Source organism: Candoia aspera, chromosome 1, assembly GCF_035149785.1.
Source record: "Candoia aspera isolate rCanAsp1 chromosome 1, rCanAsp1.hap2, whole genome shotgun sequence".
NCBI lineage: Eukaryota > Metazoa > Chordata > Lepidosauria > Squamata > Boidae > Candoia > Candoia aspera.
In genome coordinates this window covers 259,717,237-259,744,862 of record NC_086153.1, presented here as the reverse complement: position 1 = coordinate 259,744,862, position 27,626 = coordinate 259,717,237, and the positions used below count along the sequence as shown (strand labels likewise).

Here is a 27,626-nt window from a genome sequence, read left to right as displayed (position 1 = left end):
AGTTTCTGAATACAAACAGGCATGCATTGTATAGACTGGGAGTACTAGTATTCAGATAAGCTAAAAGTCAAGTTTATTTAATTTGGTTGGAGTATCATAGAACAGGCCAGTTACTAAAAACTATAACATGTTTATGACTTCAAAAGTGAAGTGTGATTTCCATATGAATGATATTTGTGTAAATACCACTATTCTGCTGTGATGATCCTCGCCTGTATATTTTGTCTGCCTCTTTTCCATGATGCCATACGATGTTCTAGATCATCCAGTGTGCCCAAATCTGTTTTTGGAAAAAGCAATTTCCTATTCACTGGTTACAATAGCATCCTCTTCGCCTGAAGAGACTGATGGCACTTAATAACACTGCTTTGTTTAGTGAGATAAAGGTCAATAGGGATGTCAATAAATAGTATGTTATGAATGACCTGTTGTCATCTTCCAGTGTTAAGGAGAGTTATAATTAGCCAAGTATGGATGTTGAGAACAGAATTTCTAGGAGAAGCTTTTGGCTGCAGTTTAGAATCTGGTACATTGGAATTTCATTGGTATAAGAAGAGCTGCAGAATAAGACCAAGGTGTTGTTATGATGGCCAAAGAGAACAAGGTGTTGTTCTCTAGTACAAGTTATTGGATGTTACCTGACGGCATACTGCTTCTAAATTGGAAGATTCCAATAGTCATTATATCAATCTTCCATGCTGACAGTTTTATTTTTACTTTTAAAAAATGATCTCTGGTGTGAAATGTGTGGCATGCTGATGTGTTTTTTATTGTTGATCCCAGGAGCTCTGATATAAATCCATCCTTTACATGTGACCATACTGACCCACAGTTTGCCATTATAGCAGACGATGCTTTGTGAATGGGGTACTTCTCCCTAAGCAGAAGTGAGAAGGTCCTGATTTAAATAGGCAGAGTTTTCTTAGTTACACGCATCCCAGTTTAAAGGCAAATAGGCAGCTGAGCCAGGAAGAAAGGAAATACAGTTTAAGAACAATTTGTTTACTGGCTAGGTGATATGTTGCTTTGGCTGAGCAGCAAAGTAGCAGCAAAGTAATTTTCAACATTTTTGTAGGCCCAAGTAGGATACGATTATTTCCTTTCATGAATTTATTTATTTAAATACGCCTTTCCCATACTATATCATAGTACTCAGGATACCATTCTGTGAGATTCATTAAAAATCCCTGATAAACTAAATGAAATACATTAAGTTGTATTACAGCAACATCCAAATCTTATATAAGTTGTCATATGAAATAAAATCAGTGTTGGTCAAATCTATAAGAAGGAGGTACAGGAGTTGAGAGGCTATTCTCTGTAACTTGTGTGATGTACAAAAGCTAATCATGGGCTCTAGAGGAGAGCTTCCTTAGCAAAACATAATAATTACATAGACACGTACTAAGATAACTCTGCAAATATCCAGAATCAAACCCATAGGGAGTTAAGTGTCTTCACTAGCACTTTGAAAATGAACTACCAGTGCAGTTCTTTTAGGAAAGGTGTAATATGATTTTTGTATAATGCTGCTGCTTCCATTTTGTCCTCAATGACAGCCCAATTTAGAACATGACTTACTGAGGTTGAAGTGTCCCAGTGACATATAATGATGGGAAAAAGTGTTCTGTGACAATGATAAGTTCCTTCAAAGGAAAATGTCACTCATTTTGGATCTGCAAACTATTACTCCATAGAATAATTTGGTCCAATAGAATAGAATATATATATAGCAGCTCATGGTTGAACTATTGAGTTCTTGGTGTCCTCTGAGCTTGGTTGTTTTCCTGCAGATGTTTTGTTACCTAGCTCAGAGAACATCAAGAATGCAACAAAATCATTTGGTTTCAGCTGCGGTTTTTTGGACTCATTTATCCATTAAAATTTCTGGAAAGAGAATGGTATAGCATCAGCATGTAGGATTGATTGTGTTGACTGTCCTATCCATATTAGCATTACGTAAAGGCCATGATAGAAGTTAAAATCCTTGACCTTTCACAATAGTGGCCCAGAAGTATGGTATAGACGGGTCAACAACATGTTTAACAAACTCCTATAGTGGCATACAAAATGAATTTCATAAATCTTATTGCCAGAATAATATTTGGATGGTTTGAAGCTACTTTACAAGAAGGAATGAGAAATCTATCTGAATAAACCTATATCACTTGTGACAAGATTTCACCTCCTACAAAATTGCCAATACTGTAGATTAGCCCACAAATAACTATTCACAAGACCTTTCAAAGCCAAACGATGCTCATACACTGTTTCCATGGGAACCAATGAAAGACATATGTACCTTCAACCAAGAGAAGGATTTAGAAATAAATAAGCTGCTGACACATCTTAGATTCTGAAGTCAGAAATATCTATACCAGGACTATATTGTATATAGATTTGAGATAAAATGCTTTTCCCTTCCTCCTGTGGCTTTGAACAACAGCAACTGCAATATTCCCAAACACTGCACCAGATGTTGTTTATAAAATGGGTGATTGCATGCTGCTGTATGTCTCAAGAAGGAAACATTAAAGTGACAGGCAGTTCTCTTTACATCTTCCAATTTGACATATTATAAATGAATTGAATACTCACTAGATATATTGTGCTACATTTCAACTTTAGGACCTGCTTGTAAGATTTGTATTGCTCCTTGGTGCTATTTTATTGTAATACAAACACATTGCAGACCTAGTTGAAAGTGGAAAGCTCTCTCATAAAAGAGTATCCTTACAAGCTATAAGATGTTTGTGCTTAGAGTGGATAAAAACTGAATTCTGTTCTTCCTTACAGCATTTCAAGTAGTTCCTCTTTGCTTCTCTTATCCCAGGCACTGTCCTGGGATTATGGGAAGTATGTTATCTGTGGAAAATGTGATTTGCTTGTATGTTAAACTGATAATCCAAAAACTAAAATACAGGAAATAGAGTTAAATAGAGTTAAATGATCAGGAGTACCTTGTTCTTTTCTCTTTCACTGAGAAAAGATCAAGCCCTATGCAGTACTATTATTACTGCAGGTTGCACAAAGAAACAGAGATTCAGAGCAGAAATGGAGGGAGAGTAGCATAATTCTCCCTCCCCCTCTTCCTAGTTCAGTCTTAACCCTCTGACTTTTTATCACTCTTATTCTTCCCTTATCAAAAGAGTATATCCTTCTTTTGCCTTGACTCCTTTTCAAATTTTACTTTTCACCTATTCCATCTGGGTTCCATCCTCTGAATGTCATGCACAGATTCAGTTAGATTAAAAGTTTATAATCTGTCCTTGCCCTGTTTGATTTTTCTGTGCTGCTTTTCCTTGATAATTTTTATGACTTGGAATATAAAAAATGGCTTTTGCAGTCTCAGCTTGTGGCAACACCTGACTGGTTGTGTCTGGGCTTAAAAGCTAATTAGGAAATAAGCTAATAAGAACATAAATCCATCTAGCCCAGCAGCCTGTTCTCATAGTGGCCAACCAACTGTATAAGGAAGCCCACTAGTCTCCCAGCAGGTGGCTTTCAGAGGCAGTCACACTGCCATCAAGGCTAATAGCCAACGGTCCTGATGATTTCCATGAATTGATCCGACCCTTAAAAATTGGAGTTATGTTGGACACCTTCCAGTCCTCAACTTCAGAGGCCAAATGTAGAGACAGGTTGCATGTTTTAGTTAGAAGGTCTGCAGACTCAGCTTTAAGATCCTTAATAATCCATGTGTTATTTTGAATCCTGCTTTCTTGTTGGGGTTCTGATATTATTTACAACCTCTACTACAACAGATTTCATTACATTAAAACCTTTGTCAGTATTCCCCATTCTAGCATTCTCCAGGTTTGTTGAACATAGATCCTGCTTACCTTGGGCAGCACAGTTTGAACATGCTGGCTGATTATAGTAAAATACCTTTTACTAGAATATATAGTAAAATACACATTATATCTAGAAGTCAGCTTGAAAAATACTGATTTGCACACAGATGACACATAACTAGTTATGTCCTGGTGTAGAGGTGTGCGGAGATGATCTTAAAGAAGAAATATAAGATCTGTAAATGTATACTAAGTAAACAACACCTTAGCCCTGGGAAGGAAGAGGGGGTGAGAAAGTAACTCAAGATAACCCCACTTTGATCCTGTTTGGTATATGAGGGGGCAGAAGGAAACTCTGACAGGCTTTCAGGATTCTGTTATACCTTACAACAACAGAGTTCCAGTAGTCCTTGCCCTGTGTTTCCTGACCTTGCCTACATCAAATGGCTAACACCTAATTTGAGATCTCTGGAGAAAATGAATGTGCTATTTAAAAATATTTTTTTTCTTTGTGCCTGTTTAATCTTTGTAGCCCTAGGTGAAAAGGTGAAAGGTCCCCTGTGCAAGCACCGAGTCATGTGTGACCCTTTGGGGGGGACACCGCTTTTGAGACTTTTTCTTGGCAGACTATAGAGCGGGGTGGTTTGCCATTGCCTTCCCCAGTTGTCACCTTCCCCAGCAAGCTGGGTGCTCATTTTACCAACCTTGGAAGGATGGAAGGCTGAGTCAACCTGAGCCTTCTACCTGAGAGAGAATCCAGCTTTCGCTGGGATCGAACTCGGGTCGTGGGGAGAGTTTCGGCTGCAATACTGCTGCCTGCCACTCTGTGCCACACAAGGCAGCTAGGTAGCCCTAGGTACTGTTCTCATTTTATTTATTTATTTATTTATTTCTAATGCATTTGTAAATGCACTGGAGCTTTCTATTTTTATCTGTTCCAACAACAACAATGTAATAATAATATAATATACTGAAAAAAGAGTTACTGTAAGAAAACAATAAAAAATCATGCAGTACTTTAACACTTGTATTAAAAAGCATTATGGACAAGGATCCTTCAACAAATGTATGGTATAAATATATATAATTACACCAAATATTTGTTGACTTTGTGTGTGTCTCTCTCTCTGTGTATTTGTATTACATAATGTAATGCATATATGCAGACTGTGAACATTTGCAGTTCTGAGATAATGTCTTCTGAATGGAACCAACCCTACAGAATAATGGTGAAACATCCTGTTCCAGCAGGTATCTGGGAAGTGAAGAGGTCATAGATAAAGTAAGAAACACAATTTTTATTATACAATTTTCATTGTTTAATAAATCATAAATATGCACACACACATATCCCTCACATACTTAGGATTATAATTTAGTCAGCACATTTAATTTGAGAAGAGCTTATAGTTATTACTCCATAACAGGTATGCAAGAATCAGATTTTTCTCTTCTTTTTAGCACCAGTGAAGATATTAGTATTCCACTGTTTTCTTTAACAAAAACCGTGATGGGAAAAGCAAATGAGAAGTTTTGTGAGAAAGTCCATCGAAGAATCTATTTCTTTCCTCATTATCTTCCAGTCTTCCAATCCTATTCCAGTGAATATATGTGTAGCCTTTCTGCTCACTGGCAGTTGAATTTGTCCCACATTTGCATGGGTAGACTTGAGACTTACTTCTGAGCAGAGTTCTCTAGAAATATGCTGTTAAATGTTATTACATTTAAATGTATTCTCATATATTGGTATAATTATACCTATATTGAAGTTGTTTTCAGCAAAGGATTGTTACCTTGTCGTGGTGCTGGAGCTTGAGCACCTCAATGATGCCATGAGCTAAACCGTGAAGGGCCACCCAAGACAGGAAGGTCATGACAGAGAGGTCAGACTAAATGCGATCCCTGGGGAAGGTAATGGCAACCCACCCCAGTATTCTTGCCGTGAAAACTAAATGGATCAGTACAACCAGAGATATGTCAGTATACCATCGGAAGGTGAGACCCCCAGGTCGGAAGATGGTCAAAATGCTACTGGGGAGGAACAGAGGATGAGTTCAACTAGCCCCAGACGTGATGACGCAGCTAGCTCAAAGCCGAAAGGACGGTTAGTGGCCGATGGTGCTAGTGGTGAACGGCGAATCCGATGTTCTAAGGATCAACACGCCATTGGAACCTGGAATGTAAGATCTATGAGCCAGGGCAAATTGGATGTGGTTATTGGTGAGACGTCAAGATTAAAGATAGACATTCTGGGCATCAGCGAACTGAAATGGACTGGAATGGGCCACTTCACATCAAATGACCACCAGATCTACTACTGTGGACAAGAGGACCACAGAAGAAATGGAGTAGCCTTCATAATTAATAGTAAAGTGGCTAAAGCAGTGCTTGGTTACAATCCCAAAAACGATAGAATGATCTCAATTCGAATTCAGGGCAAGCCATCTAACAACACAGTGATCCAAATATACGCTCCAACCACAGATGCTGAAGAAGCTGAAGTAGAGCAGTTCTATGAGGATCTGCAGCACCTACTGGACAACACGCCTAAAAGAGATGTTATTTTCATCACGGGAGACTGGAATGCTAAGGTGGGCAGTCAAATGACACCTGGAATTACAGGTAAGCATGGCCTGGGAGAACAAAATGAAGCAGGACATAGGCTGATAGAATTTTGCCAAGACAACTCACTCTGCATAACAAACACTCTCTTCCAACAACCTAAGAGACGGCTTTATACATGGACTTCACCAGATGGACAACACCGAAATCAGATTGACTACATCCTTTGCAGCCAAAGGTGGTGGTCATCTATACAGTCGGTAAAAACAAGACCTGGAGCTGACTGTAGTTCTGATCACGAACTTCTTCTTGCACAATTTAGGATCAGACTAAAGAGATTAGGGAAGACCCACAGATCAGCTAGATATGAGCTCACTAATATCCCTCAGGAATATGCAGTGGAGGTAAAGAATCGATTTAAGGGACTGGACTTAGTAGATAGGGTCCCAGAAGAACTCTGGACAGAAGTTCGCAACATTGTTCAGGAGGCGGCAACAAAATACATCCCAAAGAAAGAGAAAACCAAGAAGGCAAAGTGGCTGTGTGCTGAGACACTAGAAGTAGCCCAAGAAAGAAGGAAAGCAAAAGGCAACAGTGATAGGGGGAGATATGACCAATTAAATGCAAAATTCCAGAGGTTAGCCAGAAGAGATAAGGAATTATTTTTAAACAACCAATGCGCAGAAGTGGAAGAAGACAATAGAATAGGAAGGACAAGAGACCTCTTCCAGAAAATTAGAAACATTGGAGGTAAATTCCAGGGAAAAATGGGTATGATCAAAAACAAAGATGGCAAGGACCTAACAGAAGAAGAAGAGATCAAGAAAAGGTGGCAAGAATATACGGAAGATCTGTATAGGAAGGATAACAATATCGGGGATAGCTTTGACGGTGTGGTCAGTGAGCTAGAGCCAGACATCCTGAAGAGTGAGGTTGAATGGGTGAGGTTGAAAGAGTGAGGTTGAAAGAGTGAGGTTCACATGCCAGTAAGGTAATGCTCAAGGTCCTGCAAGGTAGACTTCAGCAATTCATGGAGTGAGAATTGCCAGATGTACAAGCTGGGTTTAGAAAAGGCAGAGGAACTAGGGACCAAATTGCCAATATCTGCTGGATAATGGAAAAAGCCAGGGAGTTTCAGAAAAACATCCATTTCTGTTTTATTGACTATTCTAAAGCCTTTGACTGTGTGGACCATAACAAATTGTGGCAAGTTCTTAGCGGTATGGGGATACCAAGTCATCTTGTCTGCCTCCTGAAGAATCTGTATAACGACCAAGTAGCAACAGTAAGAACAGACCATGGAACAACGGACTGGTTTAAGATTGGGAAAGGAGTACGGCAGGGCTGTATACTCTCACCCTACCTATTCAACTTGTACGCAGAACACATCATGCGACATGCTGGGCTTGAGGAATCCAAGGCTGGAGTTAAAATGGCTGGAAGAAACATTAACAATCTCAGATATGCAGATGATACCACTTTGATGGCTGAAAGCGAAGAGGAACTGAGGAGCCTTATGATGAAGGTGAAAGAAGAAAGTGCAAAAGCTGGCTTGCAGCTAAACCTCAAAAAAACCAAGATTATGGCAACCAGCTTGATTGATAACTGGCAAATAGAGGGAGAAAATGTAGAAGCAGTGAAAGACTTTGTATTTCTAGGTGCGAAGATTACTGCAGATGCTGACTGCAGTCAGGAAATCAGAAGACGCTTAATCCTTGGGAGAAGAGCAATGACAAATCTCGATAAAATAGTTAATAGAGACATCACACTGACAACAAAGGTCCGCATAGTTAAAGCAATGGTGTTCCCCGTAGTAACATATGGCTGCGAGAGCTGGACCATAAGGAAGGCTGAGAGAAGGAAGATCAATGCTTTTGAACTGTGGTGTTGGAGGAAAATTCTGAGAGTGCCTTGGACTGCAAGAAGATCCAACCAGTCCATCCTCCAGGAAATAAAGCCAGACTGCTCACTTGAGGGAATGATATTAAAGGCAAAACTGAAATACTTTGGCCACACAATGAGAAGACAGGACACCCTGGAGAAGATGCTGATGCTAGGAAGAATGGAGGGCAAAAGGAAGAGGGGCCGACCAAGGGCAAGGTGGATGGATGATATTCTAGAGGTGACGGACTCGTCCCTGGGGGAGCTGGGGGTGTTGACAACCGACAGGAAGCTCTGGCGTGGGCTGGTCCATGAAGTCACGAAGAGTCAGAAGCGACTGAATGAATAAACAACAAAAATATTGAAGTTGTTACAGAACTAGCTTTCAGATATCCTAATTTTAGATTTTCATGTCTGAGCACATTTGGGGTAGTTTGATATTATAAATATTGAAGTTTAAATGTGTAAATTGAACTATTTTCAGACAGATGACTATTAGGGTTAATGTATTGTCTGTTTTGCTGGTTTCATTACTACCATTCTGTGTTGTTCCTGCAAGTGAATCATCTGAGCAGCTCTAAATTGGCAAGATCTTCCATGCCAGCAGGCCCCTGTGTCATTGCCTTTCTTGGCTGTCATTAGCTTTACCTGTTTTAATGCTACATCTTATTTTCTCTGAGTATACAGAAGACCTTGTGAATCTGTGAACGGACAAAAGTTTCTTAATTAGGACTGTGGGAAGTTTGGGATTAAATAACACTTGGGTTCTGGACGCAGTCTCTTGATTGGCAGTCGAAATCATTGTAGGATCTAATGGAGAAAAACATATCCTGCGTCTTCCCATAGTGGTCAGAATCACTTAGCCATTCTGGTTCAGCAGTTTCAATGTTAGACTAGGACTTGGGAGATTCAGGTTCAACCTTATGTTCACTATTGGAAAGTTGCTGTGAGATGCTGGGCCAGCTGTGCCTACCCCACAGGGTTGTGGATAAAAATCGGGAGCAGAATGAGATATGTATGCTACCTTAAATTCCTTGATGAAAAGCAGGATAAAAATATTAATCAAAATATAACAAAATTATCAAATATTTATTCCTTTTTAATGGTATCCCATTGTATTCTACTTGGGGACATAAGAGTATTGGTATCTTTGATCAAGGTGTAACCTTTTCCTTTGGGTATTTTGGATTACAGTAGAAAGCTGTCAATTTCTAGCCAGCTAGAACTCTGCTGGCCAGAAATTATGGGACTTGAAGTTCGACATATCTGAAAAGCTACCCTATTTAGGTCTTTAATATTCAGTTGCTTCTGGGAAGCCCCATATGGCAGAAAACAGTAGCTCTTGCTGCTAGTTTTTTCAGTTTGGTTCATGAAAAAACATACACAACAATGGTTAAAAAGTATAACTTATTAGATAAGCGTACAATAAAATATGTTTACAATTTAATAGAAGGCAGAGCATTAAACACATGAAGCTATATGTCTAAAACTTGCAAGAAAATGTGTTTGAGTCATTCTTCATAACTAATGAAACTTTTATGCTATTCTGGTTTTGGCCACGGAGTGGCAGGAGTACAACAAATTCTGTCTGACCGAGTAGGGTTATTTTTAACCGAAGTACAAATGATATCAAATGAAATGTCAGTCCTTATGATCATACTGGCTGTTATTATCCCTTCACGATTGTTGTTCTCAACAACTGATTGATTTGCTTATTTATGAAACAAAGTTTCTGGAACAAGTCCACCCAAGGTGGCAAGCAAAATGCAAGGATAAAAATAAAAATGTAGTAATTCAACACTGAAAAAAATCAATGGAGAATGTAGTATAAGCAAATTTAAATACTGATGCAAAAATTCATAAGCAATATTAAACTCATAAAAACCAAGTTACATCATACCCATCTTTATGTTTTTAATAGTTTTTCAGTAATTGAAAGGGATTTGAGTAAAGCCCTCTTCACTGAATGTACCTGTGTATTTATTTTGTTCACCCCCAATCTAAAAGATTATGTTGGTTTCTAAAATACCCACAACTTCACTTTAACTGAAGGTGAAATTGGGAAGAATGACTGCATCACAAGTTGGAGTCATTTTTTAAAACCTCTGTCACTTCTCTGAAACATCAGTCATTTTTCTGACAGTCACAGTAATATGTAATGTTTAAGCTGATAACAGAAGCAGTAAGCAAAATGATAATGGAGAAGGGTAAGATGGCAACTATCCTGATATATAGTCTGGTATAAAGTCTTATCAATATACTGATGACACCCAAATCTCTTTTTCCACATCACTGCTCTTGGCCTTATCTCCCTAAATGTCTGTTCACATGTAATAATGAGCTGGATGAGGGACAATACATTGAAACTAAATCCAAATAAGATGGAGGTAGTCATTGTAGGGGTCATGATCTGAAGGATGAGATGAAGTCTTCTGCTACATCCTCCCCAAAATGATGCAGTCTGAGAGTGCCTTTGGATCCAGGAGCACTTTACACCAGCTCCACCTATTCCTTGAAGAGGACAACTCTAAAAACAGTGTTGCATAGAAATGAAACTTTTTTATTGTTGTTTTATTGTAAACTGCCCAGAGTCCCTTCTCCGGGGAGATGGGCGGTGATAAATTTGATTAATAAATAAAATAAAAATAAATAAAAAATAATAATAGGAGCAATAATAATAATGACAATAATACTGCACTTCCATTTCAATAAGTTCCCAGTCAGTGTTGAAAGTATTGCTATAATGAGGCCCTATGTTAGAAAGTTGTTGTTTTTTTACTTCCCACATTGCTCAATTGAGCAGAATTTGATTTTTGCACTGGTTTGTTCTCTTTTCAACAGCACCTTAACAAGATTCTGAAGTGATATACTCCAGACTTGTAAAAGCATCCTGGATCTTGGCAGATGCCATTTCCACCTTCATTCTCGTTTGTTTGTTTTCTCTCTCTTTTTTTCAAATACTTCTTTCAATTTGATATGCTGTGGGTTTTAACTTAGAGAATTAACTTGTTTAACATTTAGCTAACACCTTTCTCAAAGTACTTAAAACAAATAATAGACAGGTTGTTATTTTATCTGGCAAGAGCTTTTATGATAAATTTGCCTTCCGTTTTTGTTACATGTTCTGCTCACTGAGATTTTTAAATTAGAAAAGTCAGGAGGAAAGGAGAAGGAATCAGTTTTTCTTCTGAAAGATCACCTAATTAATTCTGTGTTCTAATTCTTCAAAAAGCATGATATGCATTTCATATGCTGTATAATATATGTATAATGTATGCATATATGCATTTTCATTTATAATATATAAATGAAAAATGAATGGGATGGCACTTCCAGTTCTTTAAAATCCCTGTAATAGTAGCCCTACACAATTCCATGAAAGGTGGAAGGTCCCCTGTGCAAGCACCGAGTCATGTCTGACCCTTTGGGGGACGCTGCTTTCGCAACATTTTGTTGGCAGACTATATTGGGTACTGACCGCAAGAATCTAGAGCAGATTTCTCACAAGCTCCATAGTGCCATATCAGATGGACAGAAAGCAGGCTGAAGCTTTATTACACAAGCCTGATTACTGTTTTTCCGACAATTCCCACTCTAGTCTCTATCCTTTAAGGAGTCTTTTCCCCTGACTGAGCAAATTCACATCAAGATAGTCCTTATTCCGCACTATACTATGTTGGTCAGACTGCACCTAAAATATTTCATCACCACTTATGTCACCAAAGCATGCTCAGTCATCTCATCTCAGAGGCTCCCAAAATGGTTCGTTCCTATTTTTAGGAGGTTCTTTTTCTGTTCTTGAATGTTAACCTCAATATTTCTTTTTCTCATCGTCATGCTGGCCACATGACCCGGAAGTGTCTATGACAACGCCGGCTCCAAGGCTTAGAAACGGAGATGAGCACCGCCCCCTAGAGTCGGACACGACTGGACTTTACGTCAAGGGAAACCTTTACCTTTACTATAATCTGATGGGGAAGCAGAGAAAATAAGTGCCATCCTGCAATCCCATTGTTGTTATGTAAACTACCTACAGATGAACTGATTGACATTGCCAAGATATGTGTCTGGCTTTCCACCAGATTCCTTCACTCTATAAAACTATGTAAGAAATTAGATGCAAAGCTTATTGGACTATTCTCTGCACTTACAAAGATTGACCTGGTCACCTTTCACTTGCAGCTTCCAGCTACAGTGAAAACAGGCTATTTAGTCTTAGAATACCATCCCCTTGCCCCTTGTGCACCATTACCTTACTGTCTCTGTCTATTTCACTGGGGTGAGAAGAAAAATTCAAGGTGGAATGTATTTTGGATTCCTGGCAAGGGTAAGACAGACTAGAATATATGAATCATATATTCCAGGTATATTCTACAATAGTGCCCTTTGCAGTAACTGTGGAAACTCAAGCCACCTGACTGGCCTTGCATTCTGGCTTTGGCACCTACTAATTCTTTGGACTCTGAGGAGAAGGGATGCAGGTTTGGGGAAGCTGGTGGTGAAACTTGGACTGCTATTGACAGTGAGATGGATCCCTCCCATCTACAGCTGGGGCAGAGTTATGGATGATGAAGTAACAGACATAGAAATCCCTTACCTGCCTTCTGTTTGTTCTCAGGAGGAGATGGACATTTCCCTACAACCCCCTCCCACTCTTGAGATAGAGAATTGGACTGGAAAGAAATACTGAAGATGATGTTATTGAGATTGAAGTCAACGCCCCACCTCCCACCACATAGTCTGCTTTCAAGAGGAGATAGACATTTCACCTATCCCTAAGAAAGAGAGTTCTGGACTGGGGAGAGTTACTGAACAGGATATAACTGTGTTGGATATTCCAACCCTTATCTTCTCTTTCACCTCCCCAAACTGTAGAAGGAAGAGGGAGGGACTTTAATAGCTCCAGCCAAAATCCAGCTGACAGTGCAGGGAGGCTCAAAGGACTTTCCAGTTCTTCATGCCTGGGAGGAAAAGCTCACTTCTCCATGGAGAAATGAGAAAATTGGGAGATGTATTAGATCTAGAACAGCCAAGTTTAGAAGCAAAGTTCCTGAGCAGACTTACCTGCTAACAGTGTTATGACTTATCCACTAACAATGCAAAGGTTTGAGACACTCCTGCTGCTGCAAAACAAAAGGCTCTCATTAGAACATACAGATGGTAAAAAGAGACATATGGTCTGAACCTTGGGTCTGCTAAAAAGATGGCTTTAGTTTTATAGTAATCCTATTTTATCAAGAGCTGTGTCCTTGAATCCTTGTCTGTGAACTTTCTAGTTCAAGTTTTGATCTGGGAGAATCCATACAGCAACCTCATTAGACAGCAAGCTTTTGGTACCCTTAAAAGGAAGGACTACTTTATTTATTTCTTAATTGGGGTGGCATATCTTCCTTTACATTATAAACTTTCCATCTACTATGGTGGATGGAGGTGGATTGCTGCTTTGGTAACAGAAGGTGCTTTATAGCTTGAAAGGCTGAGATCTCATGCTGGAATAAACTATACATCTGAAACACATTTAGAGCAGCAAAGTCAACCTTGTTCTGTCGCTCTTTCCAGAAGAGAAGTCACACATTTTGTTTTTGAGGTGGAATGTTTTGTATTTTGGGGGTGAATAATTAATGTCCGTGGCAGTGATTCAGTGTTGTGTGGTTTCTATCAGAAAGCATTTGTTACTGAGCTTGCTTGGGGATAAACAGGTGTGAAGAATGGCAGTGAGAAGTCAAGGAAAAGACAGCCACACAGCCCAGCCATCACTGATTGGTGCAAAATGGTGCTGTGCTGCTGAATTGCAAATCTGAAAAGGAAGCTGTACCAGTCCAATATTAGTCCCTTTTTCATTAAGACAAAATGCACCTGCTGTGTGCATAAAACTGGTGCAACAAACTAGATAATGTGAAAGTCTTGCAAAGGCCTAGCAATCAAAAGAAGTAATGGACTGAAATAATGTGGAAATGATGGCTCTGTCTATATTATTGCCATCAAAAGAAACAATTCTGTTGCTAACAGAAAACTGTCTGGATTTGTTCCTGGTATTTTATGTTACATTTACGATAATATTTTATTACTGTTGAACAACTTCAAAGTTAAATTTCAGGCCTTGACTTCTTTGCTTTATTGGAGAATCCAAAGCTTTATATCCTTAATATCCTTAAATCCCCCTTTAATTCTTATTCTTGACTTGGGATTAGAACTCATACTGCTTTTTGTTATCTGTTGTATAAATATCTAAAACAACGGATTCAAAAATGGAAAGATCACCCCACTTGTTTATAGGGGAAAATATTAAAAAAACAGCAACCAGTGATGAAAAGAAATATTAGGTATGACCATTGTTCAGATTTTACTAAATCAAATAGAAAAGAATCATATTTTCAATAGATGGGTTAGATTTGCTTTCAAGGAAATATTTTCACAATTCTGAAACTGAGAAACATCTATTCATTCTAAATTTCTTCAGTTAAAAAAAAAGTACTTCAGAGAAAAAATGAGAAACCTAAGTATATGATACTGTGGACCACAGGTTGTGAAGTAGTGCTCATTTTATTTAAATTGCAATATATCAAGTTAAAGTTTATATAAAATGTTACTTTGTAATTCACTTACTAGTTTCCCATATGAGAAATCCATATTATACAAGTGAATGTATTATACGGGTGAATATATGTCTTGAGCTAGACTGACAAATCAGTGTGCCTGTTTATATAATTAGACACAAGGGGTGGGGGGTCACAACAGATATTTGTTAGCTGTAGCTCAGTCTCTTGTGCATTTGGATTAACATGTGTTTATTTTACAGGCTTGCAAAGATTTTGTGAAGACATTGAAATGATGATTGGATTCCAGCCAAATAAATTCTGGAGAATCTGTTGGGCTTTTGTGACCCCAACTATTTTAACAGTAAGAACTCAAGGAGTGGGGATTAAGAAGGGAAGATTGTCTTGTTTATTTGTTTCCAGTATTTATATACCACCAAATTATAAAAATTCTAGGTGGTCTTGGCGTTTTTTTTGCTTTTCACTATTGATTGCCATTAATGACCAAAACATACATTAGGTTAAAATTGCTTTTTATAGAAGCAATAATCATGAAGCTAAAATACAGACTTCTAAGATATATTTAAACACTAGAATTTCATTTATGCACATTTCAAGCCCCTGAATACACCTCAGTGTGATCATTTTTCACTGGATGTTATTTTTCCTTTTAGTGTTGATCCTCGGCCTCCATGATCTCATACTTGATATGCATAAACAATCTATTCAATTCTTGTCTAGCACTATGCTGTTGGAGGTTAATTAGATGCTAGGAAATTCTCCGTTACAAGCCCTATTGAAATGTGCTGAAATGAAGTACTGTGTGTCTGCATAGCTTCTATTATTATCTTTGGCATCCAAACAAAAGAAATTTTAGTGGACTGTAACCAGAATTCTTCCCCAGGGATAAATTAGATTATATCCTGCATAAATATGGATTGAACCTTTAAAGTGTGTGTGTGTCTGTGCGTGCATGTATATATACACCCACCCACCCACACAAAATATCACTCCCATTCCAATTTCTTACATGTAGGGATATTTGCTTTCTATAGTAATTTTCTCTAGCATCCTTGTGCAACACTTGTATATTTCATAGTACAGTTCCAATTTTTTTTTAAAATAGCCATGTGGAAACTGCTTAATGGTGAGATCGCACATTGATATGGCAAGGATATGTATGCCAGAATCATTTGGGTGGGGGTATTTTCCCATATAATAGTCATTTGGATAGGATACAGGAAGCTAAGATTGTGCAGTTGACCTCAGGCATGTATTGATGGCACAGAACGTTGCTCAGATGTTCTGCTCTAAATTCTCTTGATGAAACCAATTGCCCAGAAGTAATTAGTACAAATTTAGCACATGAAAAACATGGCCTGGCTTACACTTAACACTAAGCCGTAATGCAATTTGGTTTTGGTGAATCAACCCATTATTGCTTAGCGTTATCTGTGAACCAGGCCATATGGCTCATTCAGTAACACCCTGGTTAAAAGAAACCAAAGATTACTGCATATGTTGTGTCAAACCTATGTCACTGGATGAAGGAGTTGAGAAACAAATATAGTATAACCATTGTGGAGTTGCAGTCTCTTCCAACCCATTATTATGCTTGGAAAACACTACAGCTGAAAATTCAGGTGTAACAAAGCGTTACAGCAGTTTATCAGAGAAGATCTCAAAATAAGCTGTATGTTTAAATGTTTTTTAAAACAGAAATGACATTAAGCTGTTTTCAGTGCAGCAATAATATTACTTTTTTTAAAATGCATATTTGTGAGTGGGTGGTACTATCTCTTGCAAAGTGTTTATTTCTCTTTAGAACAACAGTTGCCGCATTACTCAAGTTCATTGATTAAAGCTGAGCAATTGTGACAAATTGTTCTAGTAAACATGGCTTTGCTTTTCAGGTCACAAGCTAATGTATTCCAATGCAAAGCATGCATAGATAGATAGATAGATAGATAGATAGATAGATAGATAGATAGATAGATAGATAGATAGATATCCAGGAGAATTTAGGAACAGCTACTCCCTAATACCACTAGGTGTCAGTCTGTTGCAGGAACTTTAGTTTTAAAACAAAACAAACCTTGATATACAACAATTAAGGAAAAGCAAATCTGTTTCAATTTCTTTTTTTTAAATTAATTTTACTTTGACTTGGTTTTGCATTGATTTGTGATCCTTTGTTTAAAAGTCAGCACAGAGAGAGCTTTATGGATTTATTTATTTATTTATGCACTTTTATACACAATTGCATCTGTTTTATATTTGTCATAAGGCTTTCCATAATATACACATATCTCATCTCTGCTAAATACAGCTGACAATTTAGTGAGGAAGAAGAGGGTTTTTGTATGCCTGAATCACTGACTCAAATCTCAAATTGTCAAATTATGGCATGGAAACTTTCCCTATTTTTTAAAAATCACAGGGCAACCTTGGTATTTCCTGATCCATTCTATGCTCATCTTCTGCTCCAGGCAGAACTGTGTTTAGTCTCCACACATATGTGCTTAGGTTTTCAAACCTTTCCAAGGTTAAGTGGCTAGAGATCTCTGAAAGTATTGCTAAATACAGAATTGAGATTTGGAAGGTGAGTAATCCATGTCTGCCAATGATCCTGACCTGCTGTAATCCGGTAGGATTTACAGTAAGAAGCAAACAAAACATTTGTCATTGCACTTCATTGGGGAAAGAAGCTTCTCAGACTAGATGGGGTCTTTTCTGATTTAGGACTCATTGTTCCTATTACTAATCCCATAAACTTTACAGTAATGTGTCTTTTTTTTACACCTTCAAAAGACAAAACAGAACAAACACTTGGAAGGACGTTGCTATCATCCATGTATAGAAATCATTCAGCTGTTGACAACCTGCTTTAATCCTGTCAGATATGACTGAAGCTTGAACTCAGTGCAGTTGAAGATTAAAGCCTTGTGTTTCAGCATGGCAGTGCCTGTTAGTTAAGGGATGGAGTCTCCTGGAAAAAAGTGCACAGCCTACAGCAAATATTTTGTTCATCAGCAAGCAACACCATTTGTATAAGTTATCAGGCCTTTGCAGCAATACAGTCCAGATTCAACTGGCCTGACTTGAAAGCAGTAAATAATTTCTACATGGATCGCTCTAGAAAGTCACAGAACAGTGCTAAGCACATCATGTAACCTAAGACTTTGGCATGCTACAGGGAATACAGAATAACTCAAGGAATTAAGCATTTAGGAAACAGAAACGCCTTCCTTTTCATCATGCATACGTGTGTGTGTGTGTGTGTGTGTGTATTCCTGAGCAGGTGCACTGTGGTAGCAGGAACAGATTGCCCTGTGGCAGTGCTGGGGGAAATGAAAATAGGCAGTCATCTGCCAAGTTCTGCAAAGATGTATCCCTGCCATTCAGCTTAGCTGTTGGTGCCAGACGCTGCTGGCTCTTTTCTTCCTTGCTGTCGCTGCAAGTTGACCTGGGTGCAAGTGGGTCACAGAGCTTCAGCTTACCCCAAATTCCCTGCCTGTTATGCCCCAGACTATTTACCCATTGGGTGCTATTCTCAGCAGTAACAGTATAGTACAAGGCAGCTGTTTTATATTTCAGGACCCAAACAGAACACCTTTGGACCTAGTTTACACTTTCCTCTGAATGCCTGTAAAGTGCTTGTGCATTTTTTCTTTGTGTTCCTTAGTGAACATTATGCAATTATTATTGTTGTTGTTATTCAGTTGTTACTTGTATTTTCCCTCAGCTATTTTTTAATACAACAGAGCAATGAGTGACTGTGGATTTAAGCAAAAGGCATGGGGTGGGGAGGAGCAGTGGCTCCACTTAATTCTTTACTTTTTAGCCATTTTCTGCATAAATCCTCATCTAAATATATTGTTCTCCTTGTTCCTTAGGAGGAAAAGATGGATACAATTTAGCTATGGAGCAATGAAATACGCTCCATGCCTAAATATATTTCATATTATAAGATTACTGAAGATGCATACAAAAACCCCTTGTGTCTTTGTTTTTTCTTGCGGCATTCGATAAAACAAATATTTGATATATTGGAATGCTTAAGCTTATAGTTTGAATTGATCCATGTTACCTGAAATAAAGCCAGTCACTTTTATATGTTCTCTTTTATAAATCTCCATTAAATTATTGTATTGTACGTAGGCAGTTCACAGACGGTACTGAATTATGCACCAACATAGGCAGATATGTTGCTCTTTATACTGTAAATGTAGTGGACTAACAAGATAATTACATTAAGCTATACTGCCAATAGACTGCATAATGACTTTTTTTTTTTTTACTATAGGTATAATATTCTGGTTTCATTTCCTCATATATATCTAACTTTTTCCATTGAGTTATGTAATATTTATAACACTCAATACAGCCTTAAATCTGATCATATATAGTCGTTTATTGTTACGTATTCATATATCTTTACGTATGCTTGTTTATAATTTCATAGAAATTGTGTGTGTTCATTTTGTAACATGGTGATAGTCACATGTGTTTCTTTCCTAGTTCATCCTTTGCTTCAGCTTCTATCAGTGGGAGCCAATGACTTATGGCACCTATCATTATCCAGGCTGGTCAATGGTACTAGGATGGTTGATGTTGGCTTGCTCTGTTATTTGGATTCCTATTATGTTTGTGATAAAAATGCACCTAGCTCCTGGGAACTTCATTGAGGTAACTGTTATACCTTCTGTTCCCTTTTTTTCAGAATTTAGCATAGGATTAGTCTGTTATGCATTCCCAAAATCATGTTTAGAAAGTTTTATGGCATGGTTATTATTGATCACTGTTGCCTCAGGATGAATGAGGAGCATCTGAATGATGACTGTTGGGATCAGATGAGTGCAAAACACACCTCTAAGAAATCCTTGGAAATGTCTGAAAAATTCCATGCTGCAGATAGTTCCAATGTGAGGAACATACTATAGAGCTGAAGTATAGGGAAGAACCACAGTATGTGCATTTTGCTTAGGGCTTATCACATTTCCCCAACAACAAAGATAAGAGCGATACTACAGCAACTTCCAGAGCTGATTTATAATCGCATTCTACTCTTAAAAGTCCTTTATTATTATTTTTTAATTGGAGGAATAGGCTTCCAGTAAGGTTCAAGGTAAGGCAAAATTTCCCTGATTGCATCTGAAACAATTCGTTCATATTTCATTTTCAGCAGAATAGTTCCTGAGCTCCTTAGTTTATTACAATTGATTGGGGAGGCGTAAGTTGCAAAATGGTAATTAAGCAAGAATTAAAATAATTGGTATGGAGACTCAATTGCCTTTAATAGGTAGTAAATATATAATTGTTCCCTTTAATACTGTCATAAATACGTTTTCTTTCTTTTTTTCTGTATAACATGTACCAAATTATATCTTGAACACAGAATTCAGTGACAAGATGAACATGATTTTCATTGCCTCCAACTCTGCAGAAATATCCCACAGTTTCCTGCCCGCAGATAGAAATAAAATTGTAGTATGATAATTAAAATATTTTTTCACTTCCTGCTGTTTATTACATTCTTGGTCATCACTATACTTTTGAGAAATTTTCTAAGCAAACGTCCTATTATCTTGATGCAGGAACCAACTGCTCAGATGATACCAATAGAAAAGAATATATGCTCAGATCATTTGGCTAAACCATTGAGCACATCTGCATTGGCATTTGAGCTTGGTCACTAGTGACTGTGATGGAGAGAGAATTGATGGTGGTGAAGGCTACTAAGTACATGGAGTTTTTATTGATTGATGTTGAGCTAAACAAACCCCATACAGCAGATATTTTAATATTGTTATCTAGACTAACATCAGTAATTTCATCTGATCCTGATCTATATTTGTAACTGGTTTTCCCTCCTTTTAGAGGCTCAAGTTGGTCTGCTCTCCACAGCCAGATTGGGGGCCCTTTTTGGCTAAACATCGTGGTGAACGTTATCAGAACATGATAGACCCACTGGGAACATCTTCCCTTGGACTTAAACTGCCACCAAAAGATTTTGAATTGGAGATGCAATGCTAGTAATTCTCCTACTTGTGGCTATGTTGTACAGCTTTCTTTCTTTCTTTCTTTCTTTCTTTCTTTCTTTCTTTCTTTCTTTCTTTCTTTCTTTCTTTCTTTCTTTCTCTGAAAGTGGTTCTTTAGGAAGTAAGATTTATTGTTGCATGTTCACAGTAAAAACTAGATAGGCCACTTTAAGTACTGGATTTTGTTCTTCATACCCATTGGTGCCAGGAAGGAATACTTCACTGTAGACAGTAACAGATGTTGCAGTAGGATAAATTGTTTTGTGAATGCTGGGCCAATTTTGCTCTTAGGGCTAATTTACATAATTTGGTTTGTTTGTTGCAGCCACATGGGTAGAATACAATAATGCAATTGCTGACACCATATGGACACCCAGAGAACACTGCCTCTGTTTCAGTGTTACTGACAGACCAGTGGATTGGCAACTTCGTGCAGCACTGGGTGGTTAACTGGATGGAGGTTGTACACTTGTGATTGTCATCTTCTTGGGGCTCTAAGAAAACAACAACCAACCTAGCACAAAACTATCTTTTGCTTATTATATGATATGCAAAAGCCAGCAAGTGCAAAGCAAAGATAATGAGCTAAGTTGACTGTCTTTCCCTGACTGGGCTTTTCAGATCTGTGCTTAACTGATTTTAAGGGACATTAAATTAGGCCTAGGAATCATTGAACCAGACTGCTGCATATGTAAAACTATCTAAAGCTTACAACCAAGCAATTGGGCTGCATTCTGGACAAACCCATTTTTCCTACCTGTTTTCTCCAATATAACATCATTATTGTATTCTAATGAAGTGTGTGATGGCAACTATTTATAGGTAATGGTAGAAATAGTAGAAATGTCAACCAGGGGATTATTGCTACCAAGCCTGGCCAATTCTGAAACTTTTCCCACTGTAAAAATCTGCTTACTGCAGAAGCTGAGTTGTGAACTTAAATATTATACTCAAATTATGTGCTCATTCTGAACTTATTCTAAAGTCACTATGCTTGTCACACATAGAAATAAAGTTGGGTTTGGATGCATGAAATGAAGAAGAGGATGAAGCTGAGAACAGTACACCACAGCTGAGACTAGATTCCTACCTCGCTATATAAATGCAGAAGGGCTTCACTCGAGTTTGAACTGAGTCCTTCAGTATAGTCCCCTAGGAGTTGAATGTGGCCCACTGATTCTGCCAATATGTCTTCCATTCAGTGGCTGCTAGTTACTCTGGTTGTCACTGAGATGCTTTTTAAACCATGGAAGGAGACAGCCTTTTAATATAATGCACTAATACAGTATGATGCTCGGCATAGATTTGGGGGAAGATTAATGAGCCTTTCAGGATTTTTAAAAAAGTTGTATATAGTAAAAATAATAAGAAAAGAAAAAAGCATATTGACTTGTGTCATGTAAGACAAAGCTGTATCTGTCTTCTGAACTCTGATTATATATATATATATATATATATATATATATATATATATATATATATATCTCAATCAAGCTAAGGCAGATGGGCACCCCTGCACTAATTAATTAATTTCAAGCATTCAGTGTCCCCCATCCTTTTCTTCCTAAAAATGCTTCAGTTTTGAGTATTGTTTTTATTTGGATTTTCTTGACAAACTGAAGAAGTCCTAATGTCAAGTTTGTCCCAGATTGGTTTCTGATCCTTTCATCACCTTTTTGAGTTACAACTTTTACTTCTGAAGAAGCCATCATATAATTTGTGCCTAACTTTATATTGTTATAGCAGTATGTATATCTTAGCTTCCACATACAAAGCAGTTATTAGCATTTAGCTCTGTCGCTCAGCTGTGTGATTTGCCCCTGCTCTTTTCTTACAAAGTTATTTATACAGCCTTTTGATGTATTCTTCTCTTTCAGCCAACAGGGTGAGGGAAATAGCTCAACCCTGACCCTGGTCTATATAAATGTAATAGTAGTAATAGCTGTTGTTGTTATAATGATATATAATACATAACTTCACAAAGACAGATTCTTCCTCAAAGCAATGCTTCTGAGGTGTGCATACCTTATTTTCATTCATCTGCTCCCACCATGTGATCATTCCAAATTCAGATGATAACCCACTGGTACATGTTGCAGCGGTAGAGGGGAGATCTCATTTAGGAAAGAGCAAGGATTTAGCTTAATGGCACTCCTTCCATAGATAACTTTGCATTGCATTTCTGCACACAGTATAGCCCATAGAATTTTCCTGCAGTATATACAGTGCTGTACAAGTATTGATTTTAAAATAATTTTACTCTGTTGAGTAGTTTGAAATGAGAGCTTTGTAAGAATAAATTCAGTGAACTCTACAGAAACTGAACACAGTACACATGAGGGAGATAAACATGTCTTTAATAATTGGCACAAGTGTAACCTATAGCATCCTCTTGCACCTTGTACATGCATCTCTGAGGTTTTAAAAAGTGATCGGTGTTCATGTAGCATGTTCTAGTGCTGTTCTGTGTCCCTATAAAATATCTTAGCAACCCGTGTAGAAGTGGTGAATTCTAGAGTAGCCTGCTTGCTTCTTCTCCACTCCATGTGTTTGTAAGAGCTGAACTAATTGTACTTCTTTCAGGGGACGGTTCTTAACTCCATGTCCTTCCTTTTGTCTAATTGTCTTCACATTACAGGGTCTCAGGTAACTCTTGTGTTTAAACTCTGTGTTTGTAGATATGCAGATTTCATCTTGCTTGGGGTGGGGGGGAATGTAAAAAGAGGAAACTAAAGTGACTAAATTTTGTTGTAAATTTAAAAATATTTCTCAAAATATTCATTTTATATTTGTATTAAATATATAAAATGGGGCGTATTCCAGCCAAAGTTCAGCACTTTCCTCTATTTTTAGTGAAAAAGTTTAAAAACATGTTTAGATCGCTTCGTGGAAATAATTGACAGTTAAGTGTGTTTGAGATTGGCCAAACTGTAGCCTGAAATCATTTTGCTGAACTTTCTCTTCCATGGGGCAAATAGCATTGCCAATTCTTTGCTGCTCTTGGATGACTGTCAATCATTGAGCCGCCAAGTAGAAGCACAATTAAACAAATTGCCATCAGTTGGAATGGAACATAGATTTAAAAATCTATTAACCCTTTTTCATTTATGTTCGATACCACAATTTGCTGGGATTTTCTCCAAAAAGGTTCCAAGGAAATAAGGGGACAAGTGTGAAATCCCTTTAAATCCATGGGCCAGGTGATTGTCAGCATGTTGTGTGTGCCTTTAGGGGTCTTCAATGATCCCCATATAGCTTGAAGCATTAAGTACTTTTCACAAGCTTACCAGCCTAAATTCAGTGCTGGGGGCACCTTTGCCAGATGATTCAGTGGGAAACTGCTATTTTGCATTTGTTCTAGGATTTATTTCTTGTCCAAGTTATGTTTTGAAGAACTGACTCTTGTTCTTGGCATAACGGAATTTCATAAACGTGAGCTGGAAAATTAGCTTCTGCAGGCATTAGTAGCTGGGGAATAAAAATCTGTTGCACATTGAAATGAATAATTAACCAGCATAGGTTGTTTTTTTTTAAAATAAACAATATAATGGAAGAAACTAGCATATTTTATTTTCAATCTGACTTTGTTTTTGTGATGGTCTCCAAATTCAGCTAATGCAGTATATTTCTGCATTAATTATATTCCTGCACTATTTTAAACTTGGTTGAACATTCAGCAAAAGCATGCAAAACTATTACAAAAGAAAACAAAACAATAAAAAGAGTATCAAACAAAATATCAGTTAAAAACCAATTTCCATCTGTCCCAATGATACGTTAGTGGGAGGCAAAGCAGATTAGATGTTACTTCAAACTTTACCAGAGGTAAATTCCACTGTTCCAGTAATCATAATGTGACTGTAATAGCCCTGTAGCCAATATGTTTCCCTGGGAGTCCAGAAAGTAACAATATCACTGAACATTGAGGAACTATATTCTAAGGAAGAGTACATATGTTACATGCAACTCAATTTTTAACCCTTGGAAGTTTTAGGGAAAAAAAAAATGGAGTCCATTGGAATTGGGCAGCTTATAAATTGAAATAAATAAATAATAAAATTGTTGAGTCTGGCTATCAGTTTGTATAAACAGTTTTCAGCTACATGGGCCAATGATTTGACTCAGTGTAAAATAATTTCATATGTTGATTTGACTCCATTTGCATTAGGAAAAGTGGAGTTTCTGTCCACTAACTCAGTGCTGTTGTTCATAAATGAAACTGCAGGGGTGCAAGGCCAAACTGGAGATTAACCATTTTTAAAAATTATTTAAAACAAGTGTCTGGAAGTTGCCACCTTACCCAGTATGTGGATAAGATGGGTTTTTCTTATAGCACATTAATTTGAATGGAAATGTCATGACCTCAAAATATAGATGGCATGTTTTGGATGACATGAGTCTGAGCACATCCTGGTTACCTGAAAAGTGCTCATGGATTGGTTGGTTGTCAGCCATGTGCAGAAACATTGGCAATAATTTAAAAAATGCTGAGAAGGGGAGATGCTAAAAGCTGCATCCTGCTTGATGTAGAAGCTATAGGGCATGTGCTTTTCACAAACAGAGACTCAGTCTGTACAATCTTTTCAAAGGCCAATCTATTTTTGTACAATGTTTTATAAATTACCTCTTAATGCTATGGGAATCTACATAGTTATTTCAGAATATACAGAGCATTCTCCTGGTCCGGACCATGGCCATGCATTTTTAGCTTGACCAAGAATGGGCCACCTGATGCAAGCATTAGTTTCTAACTATATTGCATAGAGAAAAATAATGGCTTTTAAGTTACTCCTGGGGTTCAAATGGTAGTAATTTTCCACTGAATTTGATGGCAAAACCTCTCTTGACTTGAAGCTTCAGTCGAGGGTGTTCAACATGAACAGCCTAATTATTAGTTTATGTCAAATATCTATGGTATAGAATCAGTAAATAAAAAAAAAAAAAGATCAGGCTAGGCTACTGTGACAATTTCAGTCAGAACAAAAGCATTTCATTTTTAAATTTATCAAATATAATATGCCTCTAATCTGCCCAACAAAAGTTGGTTGTAGAAAAAATAATGTGTATTTTACAGCTCTTTGGATTGTCTAGTAGCAAATGCATATATTTTATGAGCACATCCTGAACATCATAAAATATTTTAGTAAATGTAATTTTTAAAATTATTAGAGTAAAATGAAAAAGCCATATTACAGAAAAGTGTCATATCTATTTCTATAATTGTTGATCTTAAAAATAATAGAAAAAGACTAGAAATTTAATGTAGATTGTCTCTGTGGCATATTTGTCTAACAAATTGAGGTCAATTTTTGAATGAATCAGATGTACTCTTCTTAATGTATATATTAAAATGAAGATCAATGCAAAAATATTCCACCTTCAAATTCCTTATAGTTACCTGTATAGTGAGTGTGTTTTTGTTTGACCCAGCAGCACTTTGTTTAACAAAAGTGGGTTTAACAAAATGAACTTTTATTGACCAAAATGATTTGGAATGTCTTTAGGCTAATGTTTCATTTGGGTCAAGTTAGTGTTCCTATCAAGTTCTGCACCATTGATTGGATTGATGTGCTTTGCACGTCAATTATGGTGGGAGGGGGGTTGGCAATAAAATAGCATTTAGCATTAATTAGCCTTCACACCACCCTGCCATACCATTTAATATATATGCACAATATGTGGTCTCTTAACTGCTATTTTCATGCAGATGCTATTTTTTCTTTCCTTATTAAATGGCACCTTTTGCAGGTTTTCTATTTCAGGTTGATAAAGATGAAGAAAAAAAAGCCAGTGCTTTCAATTGCAGGCTTGGCAGGTGTTCCTTTGCTGTAAGGACAGGTTAATCTAGCAGATGTTGCTGCTGTAATAACCTCTGTCCTTTAAAATGTAAGTTGAATGGGACATCCCAACCCAACATAGGTCCCAGTGAAATTAAGAAAGGGTATGCAGTGTTGGCGTTTGTTAGATGATTCCTAGTAAGTGTTTGGGACAGAAAACTGTTAACTGTTGCCATCAGCCGAGTAAATGTTATATGACTTGCTGCTACTTGGTATAAACAGTTTTGAGCTAGTTTGACCAATGATTTGACTCAGTATAAAATAACTTCATATAATGGTTTGATTCCTTTTGCATTAGCCAAGTATTTTTCCTTCTTCTGGAAAAGAGAAGGTTGTACCTGTTAGCTTTGTGCACTTGTTCATAACTGGAACCACAGCAGTGCAAGATCAAGGGTAATCATGGAGGGTAATCATTGTTTAATTAATGATTAATGATTTGTTTAATTAATGATTAAAAACAAGTGTGTGGCAGTTGCAGCCTTACTAAGTATGTTGAAAGTATGTGTTTTTCTTAAGGCATGTTTATTTGAATGGAAATAACAAGCCAAAACCATAGATGGCATATTTTGGATGCAAGAATCTGGGTATATGCTGGCCACCTCAAAAATCCTTCTGAGTTGGTTTATGATTCTGTTGTCCAAAACTATGGCTAAACTTGTTGTGTATTCTAAAAATGCATAGTGGCCTGGAATGTAGCATTCCACCTTAGACTAAAGAGGAAGGGAAGGAAAAAAAATGAATTTATGGTAATCCTGGCTTCTGCCTTTATGTTACCATGAGGCAGCCAATAACCAAAGAAAGAGGGTGCGAGTGTTGTATTTTCAATAGGCTGAATTTAAAATGTGAAAGCTGGGCTAGATTTTATTGCTTGCAATAGTATGATTTTGCCCACCATATTTTAAATACATCTTCAGGTAACCATTTGCCTTATAGGTGTATTTCATTGTTAAGAATAAAATTAATGTTTGATTAGAA

The 27,626-nt window shown here is 37.4% G+C and overlaps 1 protein-coding gene across 1 annotated transcript in view; it reads left to right on the top strand.

Moving 5' to 3' along the window:
* Positions 1-20,809, top strand: part of SLC6A5 (solute carrier family 6 member 5) — a 59,910-nt gene extending 39,101 nt beyond the window's left edge. The window contains exons 14-16 of the mRNA XM_063318028.1: positions 15,037-15,137; positions 19,295-19,462; positions 20,654-20,809. Coding sequence (XP_063174098.1) covers positions 15,037-15,137; positions 19,295-19,462; positions 20,654-20,809 — 425 coding nt within the window. The remainder of the gene's footprint in view (positions 1-15,036; positions 15,138-19,294; positions 19,463-20,653) is intronic.
* The last annotated feature ends 6,817 nt before the right edge of the window (positions 20,810-27,626 follow it).